The sequence below is a fragment of the Gekko japonicus genome, unplaced genomic scaffold (genome assembly GCF_001447785.1).
Source record: "Gekko japonicus isolate JY-2015 unplaced genomic scaffold, Gekko_japonicus_V1.1 scaffold2092, whole genome shotgun sequence".
NCBI classification, from domain to species: Eukaryota; Metazoa; Chordata; class Lepidosauria; order Squamata; family Gekkonidae; genus Gekko; species Gekko japonicus.
The window spans coordinates 292,293-311,159 of NW_015176515.1; the positions used below are offsets into that span (position 1 = coordinate 292,293).

The following is an 18,867-nucleotide window of genomic DNA, read 5'->3' on the forward strand; positions in this document are numbered from 1 at the left end:
AAGGGGTGCCCCCGGGGGGAGGCTGAGCACCTTCCTGAAAATTTCGGCGGGGGCTGACGCCCCGCCGCCCCCACGAAGATTACGCCTATAGGGGTGGTATTTCAGGAGAATGGCTCTATGACAGCTCACTGTAATCTGAGGGCAGGTCGAGCTGAGAGATCATCCAATGCAATTTTAAGATCCTTTCGAGCCAAAGGCTGCTCTCACGTGCCTGCAGCCCTGAAACTTTTTCAAGCCAAAGTTATCAATCAACTACCTACGTATCCCGGCTAACAGTTTATATCTATAACTGGATTTATGGAAGTTAAGTACCGTAGCGAAGCACGTGTTTCAGGCTTGTAGATAATATAACTTTAGGTTCGCAGGTGGGGGGAGGAAGGGCACGCGTTAGATTTAGGTGGGCTGCGTAATAAAAATTGAGGCAAGAATTTTTTTGGCCTCAGCTTCTTTCTGGCTTAGGATAACCAAAAACACAAAAGGCCTACTCCCTTTAATAAATCAAGATCGGCATCAACAGAAATGGATGCATCTAACAGAGGGTAACTTACAGACACAGCTACATATCTCAATAAACAAATATTTGACAGAAGAGTGTTGATGGGAGTGAGTTCGTGCAAGAGCCTGACACCCTGGGCCAGTCACATACTCTCAACCTAACCAACCTCACAGGGTTTTTGTGAGGATAAAATGGAGGAGAGGGCAACAATGCAAGTCCCTTTGGGTCCTCAGTGGAGAAAAGGCAGGGTGTAAATGAAGTGTCCGAACTTATGACCAGCATCAGAAACAGATCCCCCTCCCCAGCTACAGCTCCCCTCATGAGAAGCCCGGCCAATTGAGAAGAAGAAGAGTTGTTTTTTTACCCTGCCCTTCACTACCTGAAGGAGTCTCAGAGTGGCTTACAATTGCGTTTCCCCTCCCCTCCTCACAACAGACACCCTGCCCTTCCCCAGCTGGCCTGTGGGGGGGGAAGTGAAGAGTTGGGCTACAGAAGGAGGAAAGAGGGAAGGAAAGAGAGAGAGTAGCGAGAGCGGAAGGAAAGGGGGAAAGGAGAAGGAAAGAAGGAAGGAAAGAAGGAAGGAAAGAAGGAAGGAAGGAAAGAAGGATGGAAAGAAGGATGGAAAGAGAGAAGGAAAGAGAGAAGGAAAAGTCTGTGCTGCTAACCACTACATCAAACTGGCTCTCAGTGAATGATAGAAGTTCCTCTAGCTAAACCAGAGTTCAGAAGGAGAGAAATCTCTTGGGTACATTATTAACTGCCTCCTGGTATCCTGGCTATCGAGTTCAGTTTGTTTAGCTATCAATGTATATATAGTCCGATATCTTATATAACTCCCACGTGGCCTGACAGAAGGCACAGCCGTATGATTAAGGTTCTGTTCTGACGGGGTGTGTTAATTTTCCTTCTTTCTCCCGGTTCTCAAAAGAGCACTGAAAGGAGGGAAAGATGGCAAAGTGATGGGGGAGGGAGGGAGGCTTCCGGGGAAGCCGGTTGCGGGGCTCTCCATGGCCCCCCTGGCTACAGCACTTCTGCGCGGGCCTGGGAAAGCCCGGGGAAGATGGCTGTGGGGCTCTCCAGGCCCCCCCCCGGCCGCAGCGCTTCTGCGATTACCTGTTAGCAACACTGAGGTACAAACAGACTGTTGGACTTTATTTTGGAATTGTGAGCCTAGGCACAAGATATTGGACTGGATATATAGTGTCTTTAAACCTACTGTAATGATTCCTTGTTTTATGAGTGTGTGTGTGCCTTTAAATGCTTGGTTGGAGTGCATGGTTAGTAGACTAGAGTGATTGAGAGAGACAAATGGGCTGTGACTGGGGGATGACAGAGTGTGGGAGAGGTTTTTGAAGTGAATCTGTGTGGGTGTGTCAGTTACGAGAGACAGTTAGAAATCAGTTGGAATTGTTCAGTTAGAGAGTTAAGTCAGTGAGTGTTCAGTTGGTTCTGAGTGATTTCTTAAAGAGTGCAGTATATGTCCTTAGCCTGTGTGGCTGACTATAGGAAATAGTGGTCTCGGTCACATGGGCCGGAAAATGCAGGGGGGGGGAGCGTGGCTGTTTGCCCCAGAGCAAAATAACGCACGGCTGCCCAGTCACATGTCCCGTCGAGGTCCCGTGGTTAGGGGGTGAGGTGCCGATCACACGGCTATCCTGCAGCGTGGCAAAGAAGCGGCGCGATCACACCAGCAATCGCTAGGCGCCGCTTCTGTGGCAAACGGGATGTTTTGTTTGTCTCACCGAAGTTTGCGCATGTGCATGATCGTTTGTGTGCATCCTGTGGACTTATGAATGGGCCCTTGTTTGTTATTTTAATTTATGTTGAATAAACACACATATATATTTTTGTATATTTTATGATTAGATTTTTTGAGTTGGCCCTTTTCTATTCCTGACTAACCTTTTTAGGTTCTGAATTCTAGGTTTAGGTTCAGTTTTTCCCCCTTTTTTCTTCTTTGTCCGACTTAAAAAACAACAACATCCGGTTTGCAAGGGGACATGGGCAGGTGCCGGATGCCACGGGATTCCAGCGGAAATGCGATCAGACGCCCGCCCTTGCCCCACGTTTTCCGGAAACCAGTACATCGTAAGTACTAGTTTTTTACTCCGCATCTTCGGCGGGAAGCCACGGGTTAGCCACGGGAGCACTACGCTTCCCAGATGTTGCGGTGTGATCGCACCCGGAAAATCCACCTATCATCCGTATCTTTAGCATGGCAAATGATCCATGTGAACGGGGCCAGTGATTCCTTTTTATGTTGGAACTGAGTGTCAAAACAAACAAAAGTAAAGGAAAAACGATTGTGTAATACATTTGAAGTCCCTTTATTCAGGATAGTTACAGAATAACCAACCTCATATTTTATTCTTACTTCGATAAATCATCTCTTCTTCAAGTTTATCCCCGAATTTAGTTCTTTCTTTCCTCAGGACCACATAGATCCCTGAAAAGCCCCAATTCTAGGTCAAACTAGCAAAAGAAACAGAGAGAAGGTTTGGAAATCCTTAAATTCCTGGTGGCAGCAGAATCTACCCCGTTTACAAAAGCAAAGAGCACATTTAAAGGGAAAACCAGTCCTCCCGAATAAGAGGACGCCACATCTACGTTGCTTTTGTGTTCCACTTTTTGAGCCTGTGTCTCCTTGTAATGCTTTTTGTATGAAGAAAACTATGGAGAAAGAGATATTTATAAAATAACAATCCATGTTTTGTGCAGCACTTGGATTGGGTCCTTTATAGTGAGCTATCATAGGTGCTGGTCTGTTTTTGGCTGTATGCCACCTTGTTGTTGTTCAGTCGCACAGTCGAGTCCGACTCTTTGCGACCCCATGGACCAGATCATGCCAGGCCTTCCGGTCCTCCGTCGTCCTCTGAAGTTTGCTCAATTTCATGTTCGTTGCATCTATGACACTGTCTAACCATCTCATCCTTTGCCGTCCCCGTCTTCTTTGACCTTCAATCTTTCCCAGCATCAGGGTCTTCTCCAGTGAGTGCTCCCTTCTCATTGGGTGGCCAAAGTATTTGAGCTTCAGTTTCATTATCTGGCCTTTCAGGGAACAGTCAGGGTAGATTTCTTTTAGGATTGACTGATTTGATCTCCTTGCAGTCCAAGGGACTCTCAAGAGTCTTCTCCAGCACCATCGTTCAAAAGCATCTATTCTTCGGCGCTTGGCCTTCCTTATAGTCCAACTCTCGCAGCCATACATGACTACTGCTTTGACCATACGGACTTTTGTTGGCAGGGTGATGTCTCTACTTTTTAACATGCTGTTTAGGTTTGCCACCTGGAGGCTGGCAACTCTGCGAGTCAGGGATCAGTATGATGGAGCCACGGAGGAGGGCTCTGATTGTAGAAATTTGACACTCGCCTCCTTTTTTAATAAGATGAGGACCCCATGAATCAATAGGAAAGGCCTGACAAAGCTGAATCGATCTATGATAATCTCATTCTCCTGTCTGTTGCAGTCGGGCTGGAGACACACTTCCCTCTGCCCCTTGGGAGTTAGGACACCAGCCTCCAGGTGGGGCCTGGAGATCTCCCAGAATTACCACTGAGCTCCAGAGTGCAGCAGTCAGTTCCGCTGGAGGAAATGGCAGCTTCACAGGATGGACTATATGGCATCACACTAGGGTTGCTGGGCCTCTTCCCTCAAGCCCGAGGAACTTTTGGGGGTGGGCCACAGGGAGGGGAGGTGTCAAGTGAACTTGTGACCTCACTTCTGGGTTTTACAATAGAGTTTCAGGGTGTTCCTAGAGCACTGTGACATCACTTCCGGGTAAAATTCAGAAGTGACATCATGACATTGATCAATGTTGCTCCCCCCCCCATTTTTTCCACTACTGCTCTATAGAAGGAGCAGTGTTCCCTCTAAGCTGAGTTAGTGTGAGCTAGCTCAGTTTCCTTAGCCTCCTGCTCACACATTTTTGTCTTAGCTAGGCTTGCCAAGTCCCCCCGGGGGGCGGGGAAACCCCCACCTGAGAGGCCTGTTACCCGGCGGCGGCAGATCGGGCCCCAGGGGGAACCCCACCCCCAAAGCACACAACGTGCCTGGCATCAGCACGTCACTCGGAAGTGACGCAGTCGCGTTGGGGGCGGTCATTCGAGGGAAAACTCTATGGTTTTCCCTCGGATGATTGTGGCCCCACCCCCGGTGCGCCCAACACGGCCGCGTCACTTATATGTGCATGTTCCCTCGGTGAGGTGGAGACACTGGAACGTATTTTTACTCGTTGTCCCTTTTATAAGGAAGTCAGGGAGAAGACAAGACAATCCTCCCTATTCTGGAACAGTCCATGCTTATATTGGATAAGATAGCCTTGAAGAAATTACTGCTTGATGAAATACCAGCAGTCACTAGAGTGACAGCTAGGTTCTGTGCCCAGGTGATTAAACAGAAGAATGATTTAAACAGGAGCTTTGCTTTCTGATCTTGAGGAGCCAATATATTAATGACCATAGGTATGCAATTTTATTAATATATATTATTCTTGGACTAGTTCAATTATAAACTTCTTAAAAAGGATATGTACATTTTAATAGTATATTTATGGCAGATTCGTATTGTATCCTATTTTTGTACTTTGTTGTATCCTATTGTATTGTATCGCATTTTTTTATCTGGTCTATGACTTTTCTAACAATAAAACAAACTCTGAGCAAACTATTCACCACATACATAAAAGCTTATCTCTCCACTGTGCCGATCCTACTTAGTTTCCAAGAGCGGGCTATACCATACTGCCTTCCCTCTCTCCTTGCCAGGTACTACCCCTAACTCTCTATGAATCTCTGAAGCTGGATTTGCCAGCCCTGGACTTACTGACAATGCAAGCTGCTTGCCTTGGGAAGGGGATGTCAGGATCTCAATCTGACGGCTTCATCATATTTGACTGATTAGGTCCTAACTGGACTCATAAGTATTAGACCATTGGTCCGAGACCAATATTGCGTCCTCTGGCATGGTGGCAGCTCTCCAAGGTCTTCGGCAGAGGAAGGACTTTTCTCAGCTCCTGAAAACCTGTACCTGAAGATGCAGCCCCAGAACCTGGGGCCTTCTGCTTACAAAGGAGGTGCTGTGCTACTGAGCTGCTCAGAGTCAGACCTTTGGCCGTACCTAGCCCAGCCTTACCTTCTCTATCTGTCTCAGGCAGGGAAAGGGCTTACTCAACACCTAGAGACAGAGCCAAGGACCATCTGCATGCAAAACGGGTTTCTCCACTGCTGTGAAGGGGCAAGGTCCCATTCAGTGTTCCCTCTAAGCTGAGTTAGTGTGAGCCAGTTCACAGTTTTTTAGCCTCCAGCTCACACATTTTTGTCTTAGCTCAGGAAGGACGGCTCCAGAGCAAACTAATTGAGGCAGTTGCCAAATCACTAGCTCACAACTTTAATGCCAGTCGCTCACAAAGAAGAATTTTTGCTCACAAGACTCCACAGCTCAGAGGGAGCATTTATTCTAGAAATAATTTTAGAAATTGCCCTAGTTATTCTGGAATTTAGGAGGAATGAAGGGCAGTGCAAAGTTCTGGAATGAAAAAGGCATGGAACAAAAGATTCATTACTCGCCACTAAACCTATATATGATATACGAATTGGAGGTCAAGTGACCAAGAATCACCTTGAAAAAGAAATGCTTGCTATTTGTCATGATTTGGACAACAGATGTTTCAGAATGCACCTTTTAAGCTCTGGTCCAATGTATGAACATAAGATTTAAGAGGTTTCCTTCCAGTCTCTCTAATTTACGATTCCGTTATGTTCTTAATATTTGCCATAAACCTTTCTTGCAGCTTGTATCATTTACAACTAATATATAATAATAATCATCATCATCATCATCATCATCATCATCATCATCATCATCATCTTTATTGCATTAGCAAGAAAACCATAGAAACTATACAGGATTAAAAACAACAACACACACTTAAAATTATCAAATTTGTATATAGGTCGACAGTTATCAGCAGTAAACTAATTAAACTCAGGGAGATTTGTTTTCTTGATCACCGCGGCTAGAAAGGAAGCCACTATAGCCGTGGTTTGATTGTCAGGGAAGTTATCAGACAATAGCACTGAAACTACCCAAGGAAGGAGGGGAAGCTTTTCTTTTCTCATAACGGGAATGATGTATCTCTCTCTTTCCTTATTCCACTTAGGACAAAAAAGCATTATATGATCCATAGTTTCTATCATCTCTTGTCCACAATCGCAAACATGTTCCGAAAATGGAAGTCCAAAGAAACGACCAGAGAGCACCTTAGAGGGGAAGGAGTTAAGTCTCGCCAAGGTGAACGCTCTGCGTTGTCTTGGGATCTTTAAAGTGTAGCAATATGACAGAATAGCCTCAGGGAGGGGGCAAGACCATATATAGTATTAGTTGTAAATATATGTGTGTGTACACACACACAAGTTCCGCATAGCTTGTCCCTGCTTTTCTTTCAGAAAAAGGCTTTGTCATAATAGTAACTGGCAAGTGCTGGGAACCGTTTCTAAACGTGTTTGGTTAAGAGGGTGTAAAGGGAGCTTCATAAAAGCAGAAACAAGGCAGGCACAACCGCAAAACTTAAAATGGCGGAAATAATTTCAAACTCACTGTTGTTTTGTTCCCTATCCCTTAACACACTTCGCCGTGAACTAAAACGACTGAACTTCTAGCCCTGTGGTAAAGGTTCTACAATAAATGTTCTTCCTTTTGGTGTCTCCTTCCAGAGAAGAATACTCCGGGATGCTTCTTCAACCAAATTTCTCCTCAGATTTTGGGTGTTCTGAATGAATTGGCTTTTTTTCTGAAATGTAACCAGCCTACTAGAAATCTCTCACGGCGACAACTTTCAGTTTGATTCCATCTTTTACTCCTCATGCACACACACTTGGAGAAATTACTGAAGTCTATTAAGGAAAGAGGAAATACAACCTGGAAGCTAATTGTTCGTATAATCGTGTCAAGATATTGGAGTCCCAGAGAGAAAAAAAGTGGAAAATGGAGTGTGGAGACAGACAGAGCGGTCCAGTGGTTAAAAGTGCAGGACAGTGATCTAGGTTCGAGTCCCTGTTCTGACGTGCACCTCACTGGGTGACCTTGGGCCAGTTAATCTCCCTCAGCTAAACATACCTCACAGGTTTGTTGTGAGGATAAAATGGAGGCGTGGGGAATTATGTGTCCTGCACTAAGCCCACCAGAGGAAGGGTGGGATAAAAATTGGACAGAAGAGAGCAAAATCCTGGAACAGTCTAGAAGCCGAATCAGGAACATCAGCTCATCCCTGTTAGGGAACATTGCCTTTGGAACACCCTCCCGATGAAGCTCACCTGGTACCTACTTTCCTTTCTTTTAGGCACTGGGCTAAAATATGACTTGTTACCAGGGGTCATTTTGTAGAAAAAGAGGTGCAGGAGCTCATTAGCATAACTCATTTGCATATGTCACACCCCCTGACATCACCAGAAGTGTGTCAGAGGGCAACACCCACCGCTCAGGCTCCACTTGACTGTTTTGGATTGCTAGCTATTGGGGGGGGGGAGTGCAGATCTGTCCTCACAGAGGAGGGAGAGCTCGTACCTGAAGGGGGGGGCCTCTCCAACTTACCTGGATACTTCTTGTTCCTCCTGGCCTGACTGAGGCCTGCTGGGAGCAGGAGGTGGGGCTTGTTGCATGTGCCTGCCCCTTGGGCTCCTTACTGCCGGAGCTCCGCTCCTGTGCGCTCCCGCAGGAAATGACCCAGGCTTTTAACTCAGGTGTTTTATCCTTTAAATGTTTTATGCTCTCCTTCTGGCCCAGAGATAATTGGATCTGCATCATTTTAGGATGGTCAGCAGATATTGTATGCTGGTGTTATGCCCTAGCTATGTTTTAATGGTGCTGGTTTGTTGTTTTTTAATGATTGTGTTTAAACAGCTTTGTTATATGTTTTAAGCCACCTCAAGCTGGTCTCTGGAGAGGTGGCATCTAACTTTCCCAATTTTTCTTTCTTCTTGATTCCATAAGATGATACCACAATGATCCCTCTCATGCTTGTTGTTGTCACTGATTCTTCTGTTTCTTTTATGCACCAATGGTACATGATGCGCCAATAGTACTGAAGTCTCCATCCATTTTGATGGGGGAAATCGAGTGTAAGAAAGCAGAAATAGCCTGAAATGGCAGTTTTTGTGGGTTCATTCTCCATAAGGGCCAGCGAAATCAAAATGGAAATCTAGGAAATGAACTAAGAAGCCCACAGAAGATAGTATCACCTTGAATCTTTGCTTGAGATATCTGGCTAGGCCAGGGGTGGCCAAACTGCAGCTCGGGAGCCACATGTGGCTCTTTCACACCTATTGTGCGGATCCTGACAGGGCGGATGGGGAAGTGAAGGGGAGGCATGCCTCCCTGATCGGTCTTCCCTTCCCCAGCCAGTGTTCCTCTCCCTGGGTAGGCTTGAGGTGAGGGGGGGGCAGAGAAAGAAAGCAACTTTAGCTTTAAATGCATTGTCAAAGACCCCCCAGCCAGCTGGCTTGGAGAAAGCATTTGTCTTTTTAATCCCTTCTCCAAGCCAAGCCTGCCAGTGTAGGGGCATGGGGGGGGGGGTCTTGGAGGATGCATATAGACTTAAAGTTGCTTTCTTTCCACCTCTCCCTCCCTCCCCCCATCTATTTGCTTTCTTTCCACTTTCCTCTCTCTCTCCCCCCCCCCTTATGCACAAGAAAGCTTATACCTTGAATTAAACTTTGTTGGTCTTAAAGGTGCCACTGGACTCAAACTTTGTTCTGCTGCTTCAGACCAACACGGCTACCCACCTGAATTCATCTAAAGTTAAATGTGTTCTCCAAGCCCCGCCACACTGGCTCGGAGAAGGCATTTGTCCCTTCTCCAAGCCAAGCTGGCTGGTGTGAGGGCGTGGGGGCATGGGGGTGTTGGAGAACACATTTAAAGTTAAAGTTACTTTCTTTCTACCGCTCCCTTCCTCCCTCCCTCCCCATTTATTTGCTTTCTTTACACCTCTCTCTCTCTCTTTCTCTTTCTCACTCCCTTCTTTCCTCCATCCCCCATCTATTTGCTTTCTTTCCATGTCTTTCTTTCTTTTCACCTTTCTCTCTCTCTTTGTCTCTTCCTTCTTTTCTCTCTCTCTCTCTTCCTTCTTTCCTCCCCCTGCCTTATCTATTTCTTTTCTTTGATTCTTTATTTTTCTCTCTCTTCCTCCCTCCCTCCCCCTCTCCCCTATCTATTTGTTTTCTTTCTCTCTTTCCCCCTTCCTTCATCCCTCCCCTATCTATTTCTTCCTTTCCCTTTTTCTCTTTCTTCCTCCCTCCCTTCCTCTCTCTCTTCCTTCCTTCCCCCTCCCTCCCCCATCTATTTGCTTTTTTTTGTTTCTTTCTCTTTCTCTCTTTCCACCTCTTTCATTCTTTCCACCTCTGACTCTGTTTCTCTGTCTCAGACAAGTTAATATCACCAGCAAACAAATAAATATAATTTGACAAATAAATATAATTGGACAAATAAATATAATTATTAATATATGTTTTACCCCTTTTGTTTTTATTTTTGGCAGTCTCATTTAATGTTAATAAAAAGCAAATTTGCATATTTTCCATTAAAAACGTGTGTGTGATATTTGTTCATGGCTTTCGGCTCTTAAACATCTGACCTTTCTTCTATGTGGCTCTTATGTTAAGCAAGTTTGTTCACCCATGGGCTAGGCTGCGAGAATGTGTGATCTGACAGCCTAATGTACAATTTGGCACCCGTTCATACACATTTGGGGTTTAAATGTGAATGTTGACAGAAGGGTAGGAGAAAATGGGTATTTTCCAACTAGAAAATAAATCATTTTTTAAAAGATTGCATATCTACGGGCCTTTGTTAGGCTCCTGTTTACCTTCCAAATTGTGCTTGCCGTATTTCGTTATCATGAGCTGGTGTTTGTTCTCTCTGCATTGATCCCATATCCAGTTTTCCTGTACTGATAGTAGCTTGGCTACAGTGTTTTCAGAGATACCAAAGCAAGCCAGCACTCGTTCGAAGTCTGCAGAAATACTTGCAGCTGTAGACTCCACTTCGTAGGAACGAAACACCTGGGGATGTCAGGAGAAAGCAAAATAAGTGCTGAGGCATTTCAGTACCTCTCTGTTACAAAGGGGGTGCAATAGCCAATCTGATTTCTTTTTTTAATCATCCAGCTTTGGTTTACCTCCTTTGTGTGGCCATTGATTGTTTCTTTATCATGCACACAAAGTTTTGGTCGGCAGAGTAATTAACACAGGAACGATGCACAATCTGATTGAAGAGTTTCTTTAGGAACTAACATGCTTGATATTAAAAAAAAGAGAAGAGACAGAGATAGGTTCCTAATTACATCTCTACCTGAGAGACATGGTAAAACTGAGTGTGCCACTTCTGAGAAGATGGGGGGAAACTGCCCTAAAACTGCCATCATATGAGCAGTTTGTCGTGACATACTAGCATTACCTGTGTGGATTTAAATGGCTTGATCAGACGATGACATCTGGCTTCCATGGCTCAGTCGTCGGCAGCCCGTCCTGCTCCTCATTAGAACCAGAGTATTCAGGCACCGGGGAAAGTCCAGTAGTAAGGAATGGTAGCACTTCGACTTTGTTTTGTCCAACGTCTGAACTCTCCCAGCACAAAAGGAACCCAGAAGGGAGTGTGAACAGGCACTTCCGGCACATTCATGGGTTGCAGAGCTAGCTAATGGAGTGGTTGTTTGGTTATGCGCATGCACAATGGTGATGTTAAAAAAAACTCCCCCTGGCACAGTGTGTCCCGTGGCTGATATGCAACACTACTGTGGATGCCTGACCACGGGACGGCTGCACAGGTAACCCGCTGCAGAGTGTGCTGCCTGGTTGGTATGTCCCGCAACACTTTAAGTTGATGCAATTAGAGGCACCGCCATATTGTGCCAAGCCGCCAGTGTGACCACAGCCTAAGAGTAGCAATCTGGAGACTGACAACGAATGACAGAGAGAAGCTGCTGTCCTTACTGTCCAATCGAATTGTCTTGTTGCTGCCCCCTTCAGGATCTTCTTCCCTTTGTCTTTGTACACCAGACATTGCGTTTCCCAACAGTTATTATGGTATTTATTGTGAGGGGAAATTGGCACAAAAAAATATTCCAAGAAAAGGGGAAAAAATTGATTCAATCTCTTCATACTTATAGAAGCAGGTAAACAATATTCATGGAGCTGCGGTGGCTCAAGTGGTTAAGACGCTGAACTGCAGGCTGTGGAAGGTCAGTAGTTCAGCAGTTCGAGACCGGGTGCCGCATGATGGAGTGAGCTCCCATCTCTAGTTCCAGCTCCTGCCAACCTAGCAGTTCGAAAGCAAGAAATTGCAAGTAGATAAATAGGGACCACTTCAGTAGGAAGGTAACAGCGTTCCGTGTGCCTTGGTGTTTAGTCATGCCGGCCACATGACCACAGAAACATCTTTGGACAGCACTGGCTCTTCGGCTTTGAAACGGAGATGAGCACCGCAACCCTAGAGTCGGATTCGACTGGCTTTCGAGCAAGGGAACCTTTACCTTTACCTTTAAACAAGATTCAAACACAAAACCAACACAAACAAATTTGAAGCAGCCGCCTTTCAGCGTGTAGAGTCCTGTAGAGTCTTTGAAGGTCTCCGCTAGACACGACTTCTCCTTGCTGCTGACATGGAGGGGAGCTAAAGAGGAACCAGCACTGGGTGGGATCCAAACTAAAATTTCCATTGATGGAAGTGGTGGGGTAATTTCCACCCCTTCCCCCCTTGCTGCCTGCAGACCCTCAATTTGCCCCTCGTGCTATTTCTGAGGGTCCCCGATTCCCACATGAAGCAGCATTTCAGGGAGATCAATCTGCTGCAATGGGGGAGGAAAGGAATGTTCTATGAAGAAGAAGAAGAGGAGGAGGAGGAGGAGATTGGATTCATACCCTGCCCTTCACTACCCGAAAGAGTCTCAGAGCGGCTTACAAACTCCTTTCCCTTCTCCTCCCCACCACAGACACCCTGTGAGGTGGGTGGGGCTGAGAGAGCTCTTTCGAGGACTGCTCTTTTTTTAAAACAGCTCTGACAAAATTATGGCTTGCCCAAGGTCATCCAGCAGGTGAAAGTGGAGGAGTGGGGAATCAAACCCGGTTCTCCCAGATTAGAGTCTGTGCACTTAACCACTACACCAAACTGGCTCCTAATCAGGCAGAAGGGCCTCGTGTGAGAGGAATACAGTCTGGTTCCAACCCGCAGACAACGGCGGAATCATCGTTGGCAATGGCGGCGACGGAGCATCTGGCGGCGGAGGTGAATAACGATGCAGCGGCTGCAGCATGAACGGAGCGATCCCTGGCGGCGAACGGACCATCGTACAACCAGCGGCGGCGGAGGCGAGAGACTGAGGGGCGCCCGATGACGCGCGGCGCCAGACGAGGCGGAGCCTGATTGGACTGAGCCTTGGACCAGGAAGCAGGCGTGAAGTCGGGCGCTTGCGCAGTCCCGCCGGTCGGTAGTTGCTGGGAGGAGTGCCAGAAGAAATCACCGGGAAAAAGAAAGAGCCACGCCGGAGAAACAACGAGGCCCTCCAACTAAGGGTGCTGGTAGGTTTCCCCACCCCTACCATGTGTGTGGCCCAAGTTAGGGAAGAAGGGTTATTAGAACCACTACAAATGTAAACCGCCCAGAGACCCCTAGGGGTTAGGGCGGTATAGCAAATGGAAAGTTAAATCCATTTGAGAGGAAGTCATTCTCCCACTGGCTGATTCTGCCTTGGCTTTCCCTCCGTAGTTTTATGAAACCCACGTTGGAAAAGAAATTCCCTTCTACGTTGCATGCAACTTTCACTTCCTTTGATCATCGGATTTCATGATAGCCTCCACACTCCAAGCCATTCAGGGGTGACTTTGCAGTCAGTACAACGTTGCCCCAAGATATTTGAATGTGGTTTGGGGCGGCACTTTTCCCTCCCAGTTGAGAAAATGTGGAGCGAATGCTCGATGCAGAATCGCGAGAGGTCCATACTATCTCTTCCTACCAGCTGCCATGCCATGAGAAAAGAGGTGTATGTGGATTGGGGGCGATATTACTCCCCTTCATATTGTAGGGGGATGCTGAGAGCTGCCAGAGAACGTCTTTCAAGAGCAGGAAGTGCAAAGTCCAGCTACCTATCCAGTTCCGAGCTCTGAAACCCTGACTCACTGCCACTTTGCAGATCCTCAGGCTGCAATTTAACTCCTGGAAATAATTAACTAGTACTCGTGTGGTTATTATTATTATTTTTTTAAAAAATTGCACGGAGAGCTCCTGAAGTTATCAGGGAGGAATGTTTTGCTTGCTCTCTGACAGTGTCGGACTCGCGCATAATTGACCAAGGGCACAAAATAGGAAGCATTTTGGCAGGGAGACAGCAGGTTGAACAGGAAAAGCCAAACTGGAGTTTGTGGAAACAATGAGCCAGCCATACACCTAAGTTCACCAATTAGCAGCAGATGGGTGTACCTCCAGATTGCTTAGATGACAAACGGGGTGGAACAACCACTCTTCTCAGAAGTGATTCATAATTGAATGAAGGTGGTACTAAATTATCTGTCTCTGCAGGTGTCGAGTCTGCTTTCGATGACAGATAACTGCATCACCCAATCGCTTACTCATCCACCAATACTCTTCACACTGGGTTCTGCTGCTACTGAATTCCAGTGTAACTAGAAGAATTCCTAAAAATCCCAGTATTTGAGAATGTTTCCATTCCCCATTTTGTCACCTGTGGAATGGTGAAATAAAAATTTATTCAAACATATTCAAACTAGGAATAATGCCCATTGTGGGGGGGAAATACAATGAGCTCTAGAAAGAGGGTGGGGTCAATGATTTTGTATCTTGCAGGCAGAGTAAACACAGATAAATGTTTTGCAGTGTAAAGAACTAATGTGGGAGTGAAGAACAGCATACCTTATGGTAGTAGAGAGTAATTGTTGCCCGTGGTCCTGGACACATTTGACAGTTTCAGAGTGTGGTGTCTGTGGCAGTGTACCTGTCTGAGGTCCCAGCCCTCCTCAAACCCACCCTCTCCAGGCTCCACACCTCAAATCTCCAGGAATTTCCATACCTAAAGTTGGCAACTTTATCTCCTCCCCTCTCAGCAGCCTCTTCCTAGGCAAAGTTCTGTCTTTCTTGTTAGTGGGGAGCAAAGAAGATTACTTCATTCTCCTCTTCCACTTTGTGATCTGTACAGCAGCCCTGCAAGGTAGGTTAGGCAGAAAGTCTGTGGCTGGTCCGAAATCACCCAGGCAGCTTCCATAGGGCGGCTCCTGTTGAACACGAGCAAGCAGCAAGGGCTAGTGAAGTAATGCCAGTCAGGAGGCATGAAGTCACCCTGAGAGTGCTGGCAGGCCTAGGGTTGCCAACAAAGACAGATTGATGTAAAGGAGGATGGAAAAGTCTCCATATCTCTATTTTGCCTTAAATTGGTTTTGATGCTACCAGAGCGAGAAAATGCCAGAGGCTCTGGGTTGGTGCCCCATGGTAAATGCACCAAACAATTCCCAAAGATTTTCCAAAACACTACTCTGTCCATATTCATTTTCTGCACTCACAGCATCCCCTGCCAAAACGCAACACACCCCCAGCACTTTGAATTAGCACCAGAGCTTTAAGAGCTCTCCAGCTGTCACCTGGAGATTGGCAACAATGGTTTTCCAGGAAGAAATGGCTTGTTTGGAGGGTGGGATCTATGGAATTGTATCTGTCTGAGGTCCCCCTTTTCTTCCTCCTCAGATCTCACCCTCAGCAGGCTTCATCCCTAAAATATCCTGAAGTTTCCAACCTGGAGTTGGCAACCCTATGTCCTTTGCAGGCAATCATTAGCCTACCTTTATCTGCCTGTCTGTCTTCAGGTTTATATCTCCTCCCCCCCCCCTGCAGTCTCTACCTAGGGAAAGGTCAGTCTTCCCCTGCAATGGGAACCAAAGCAGCTGACATCATTCTTCTCTCCCCAGTATGATCTGCACAACAACCCTTTGAGGTATGTTAAGGTTGAAAGTCTGTGAATGGTCCATAATCCCCCAGGCAGCTTTTATAACATGAACCTGGGACCTGCACACCATCCTCTGAAGCGCTATCAGGTACATATCAGTGGCAGTAATAGGGTGACTGCTGGCACCTTTTCCTATCATTTTTTGCCTTGTGGTATTCTGCTTGTGATGTGGTCTGTCTTTTTTGTGGTGTGACATGGTTGTGTTTGTTTCTTTTGAAGGGGAAGTGATGTGTTGTGGGTGAGGACATATTTTACCTCAGGATACACCAGGTCGCATATGCAACTAACAGTTCTAAGTGTCTCGGGGGGGGGGAGTTTGAGGTGCAGAATGGAGTGAGATCCAATCAGCTTCTATTTGCAAATGACCTTGAAACACTGGCCCAATCAGAGAAGAGTGGCCTAGGCTGCAGTGGGTGGGAGGGAAGAGCAGACCCAGCACCCATCCAGTGCCAACTGATTACTCTTGAGTGACAGTTCATCTGCCAACGGGTGATATGATACTCTTCAAGGGCCAATGGGAGAGCCTGGAATCATGAATAAATTACTAAACCTTCTTACAGGGGCTACTGTAAGGTCTTGGAGGATTGGCTACATTAGGGGTGTGTCACCTAATATGCAAAGGAGTTCCTGCTACAAAAAGAGGCCTGCTAGTAGCAAACCTATTGTAAAAGGACTACAATGAGCGCTTGCAAGATCGCGGCCTCACCCTCCTCCTTGGCCGCATTCTTGTCTATGGTGCCGGTCCTTGTCTGCACGCAGCCCACCCTGCCACTTTCAGCCATCCGCAGGCGGCAGCGACCGGTGCAATGGTGGCATGTTCAGCCTCGGCCTCCTTACCCTGCAGCCACTGGATCGTTGGGCCTCTCTGTTGTCTCGCAGCACACTGAGGGCGAGAGGCTGGGCACCACTTCCATGGGCTCACCGCCCGGCCGGTTCACTGCAACCTGGCACGGCCAATGACAACCGCTGCAGAGTTGTCATGTTCAGCCTCCAAAGCCTCTGCCTGCCAGAGTATTAGAGGACAGCCCTCGCCAGAGGTGCCTGCGTGGAACTCTCTGTGCCCAGGGAAGCGGCAGTGGGTGAAAGTCAACCCTCCCGTATCGGTCTGCCTCGTCTCCAGCAGACTCGACTTTCAGACTTGTCTCCCTGTGACACTGAAGGGTCTCCATGGCCAGACAGCTGTCTCCCTCCCTCCCTGGCTGCTTTCCCTCACTAAAATACAAGCCTTAACCCGGAACTGAGAGGATCCATCCCATTTGCCGGCTCCCTCCAGAATGAGCCCAAGATGCTGGGCACTGGCTCTGTGGGAGGGGCTGAGGCAATGCAGCGAGGCAATGCAGCCAGGGGATTGGCACATCTCCTGAGTGGCAGATCAGGGACCCAATTGATTTGGGACTGTGTGGAACGTTGAGGAAAGAGTCACCCGAAAACACAATTATATATAAGGAGAGATAAGATTCAATGAGCCCTATTTTGGGAGGGTGGTCTAAAAATCCAATAAATAAATAAATAAATAAATAAATACACAGAACGTCTGGAACAATGGCTGACTCCAATGTTCATTCAGCAAAGTGCAGACGAAGGGCATAAAAGTAGGTATTCAAATCTGTATCCGGATAAGGACTTTCGGTTCAAATGTCCCCCAGAAACTCTATGAAGAACAGTGGGAGGCTAGAGGAACAAAATGCCTACACAGTGGTGATCAAATGGTAATGTAATAGGATCAAAGGTCTGTGGTCTGACTATGTAGGTGCCAGAGAAAGGCAGGCAATTAGGCTCAAAAACCTGCAGGTTCCTGCATCCTGCTTACTAGTTGCGATCAGGGAGCTGATCGTTTATAGAATTCTTTGTATATGTCCAAATGAATTTGGATATGTCCATCTGATTAGACTGCATTCTCACAAGTGCTCCCCCCCACCCCCGTCTGCCACTGCAGGTTAAAAGGGAGAAAGTCTACTTAAGATTTTTGAGTTGAGACTTACTACTTGGATGTGTCTGGTACCCATGAAGCAGCTACTCTTGTGATTACTTCACAAACAGGTGCTACTGACTTCAACTTATTCTTTATTTGACAAGTAGATTTGAATGGGATAGCCATATTTGAGATCAGGGCCCTGCAAGACTTATTACAGTTTCACAGGGTCTATAAAATGAAGTTGTTTCGCCAGGCCTTTGGTTGAGGCAACAGACGCCCAACCATCTGGCCTCCCTTGCTGAAAACTGTCGTACTATATCTGCCCATTCCATCTTTGTTCTGTCTTCCAGTTAGGATTGCTGGAACTATATGAATGAATGCATCAGTTTGCCTTTTTTAAAATGTTTTAAACAGTTTATTGTATTGTTATAATTGGTTTTAATTGGTTTGTAACTTCTTTGTTGTTAGCCACCCTGAGCCCGCTCATGGGGAGGGCGGGATATGAATTAAACAAAATAAATAAATAAATAAAATCTTGGTGTGTTATAACAAAATAAAAAAGAACTACAGAGTGACAATATTTATTTCACATAAGCTTTCGTGAGTCACAGCTCACTTCCTCCGATCCGAGCTGTGACTCACAAATGCTCATACCGAATTAAAAAGTAATTGGTGTTTCAATCTTCTGTCACCTTAAAACTTTTGATTGCTATGGTGCCTAATAGATATTGGCTACAGTATATCAAACCTTGGGTGCTGATTATTTTTTGAGGCTTACCTACTATCGGAGAGTTTGTTCTATTGTTGATCGGGTGCCCGGCTTTGAATGATTATAATAGGACTAGCAGTAAAGCCCGTTGTGGAAATAAATACAACGAGATCTAGAAAGAGGCTCTGGGGGAGTGCTCTGGCTTTGGGCAAACAGTGTCATTTTGCTGTGGTGGCCTCAGCAGGGTATAATGGCAGAGTCCACTGTTTTCTCCAGAGGAACTGATCTCTGCTCCCTGAAGAGAGTTGTAATTTTGAGTGATCTGTAGCCCTCATCTGGAAATTGGCAACAATTGTTACCCAGGATGAAATGGCTGGTTTGGAGGGTGGAGTCTATGGCATTCTACCTGTCTGATGTCCCACCCCTCCGCAAACCCCACCATCTCCAGGCTCCACCCCTCAAATCCCCAGGAATTTGCCAGCCTGGAGTTGGCAACCCCATCTCCTTCGCAGCTAACCATCAACCTACCATTATCTGCCCCTTTGACTTCAGCTGACTTCCGCCCTCCCTTCTGCAGAGCAATTGTAATTTTGAGTGGTCTCCAGCCCTCACCTGGAGATTGGCAACAATGATTCCCCATGAGGGACTGAGTGGTTTGGAGGGTGGAGTCTATGGCATTGTACCTGTCTGAGGTCCCACCCCTCCTCAAATTTCACCCTCTTCAGGCTCCATCCCTCAAATCTCCAGG

At 46.6% G+C, this 18,867-nt stretch overlaps 1 protein-coding gene across 1 annotated transcript in view; it reads right to left on the reverse strand.

The window, feature by feature from the left end:
- The window catches only part of LOC107123994 (galactoside 3(4)-L-fucosyltransferase-like), a 51,547-nt gene extending 35,270 nt beyond the window's left edge, over positions 1-16,277 (reverse strand). The window contains exons 1-4 of the mRNA XM_015427367.1: positions 16,173-16,277; positions 12,711-12,979; positions 12,025-12,142; positions 10,354-10,549 (exon numbers count right to left, since the gene is read on the reverse strand). Of these exons, the coding sequence (XP_015282853.1) occupies positions 10,354-10,549; positions 12,025-12,142; positions 12,711-12,979; positions 16,173-16,277 (688 nt within the window). The remainder of the gene's footprint in view (positions 1-10,353; positions 10,550-12,024; positions 12,143-12,710; positions 12,980-16,172) is intronic.
- Positions 16,278-18,867: the final 2,590 nt, after the last annotated feature.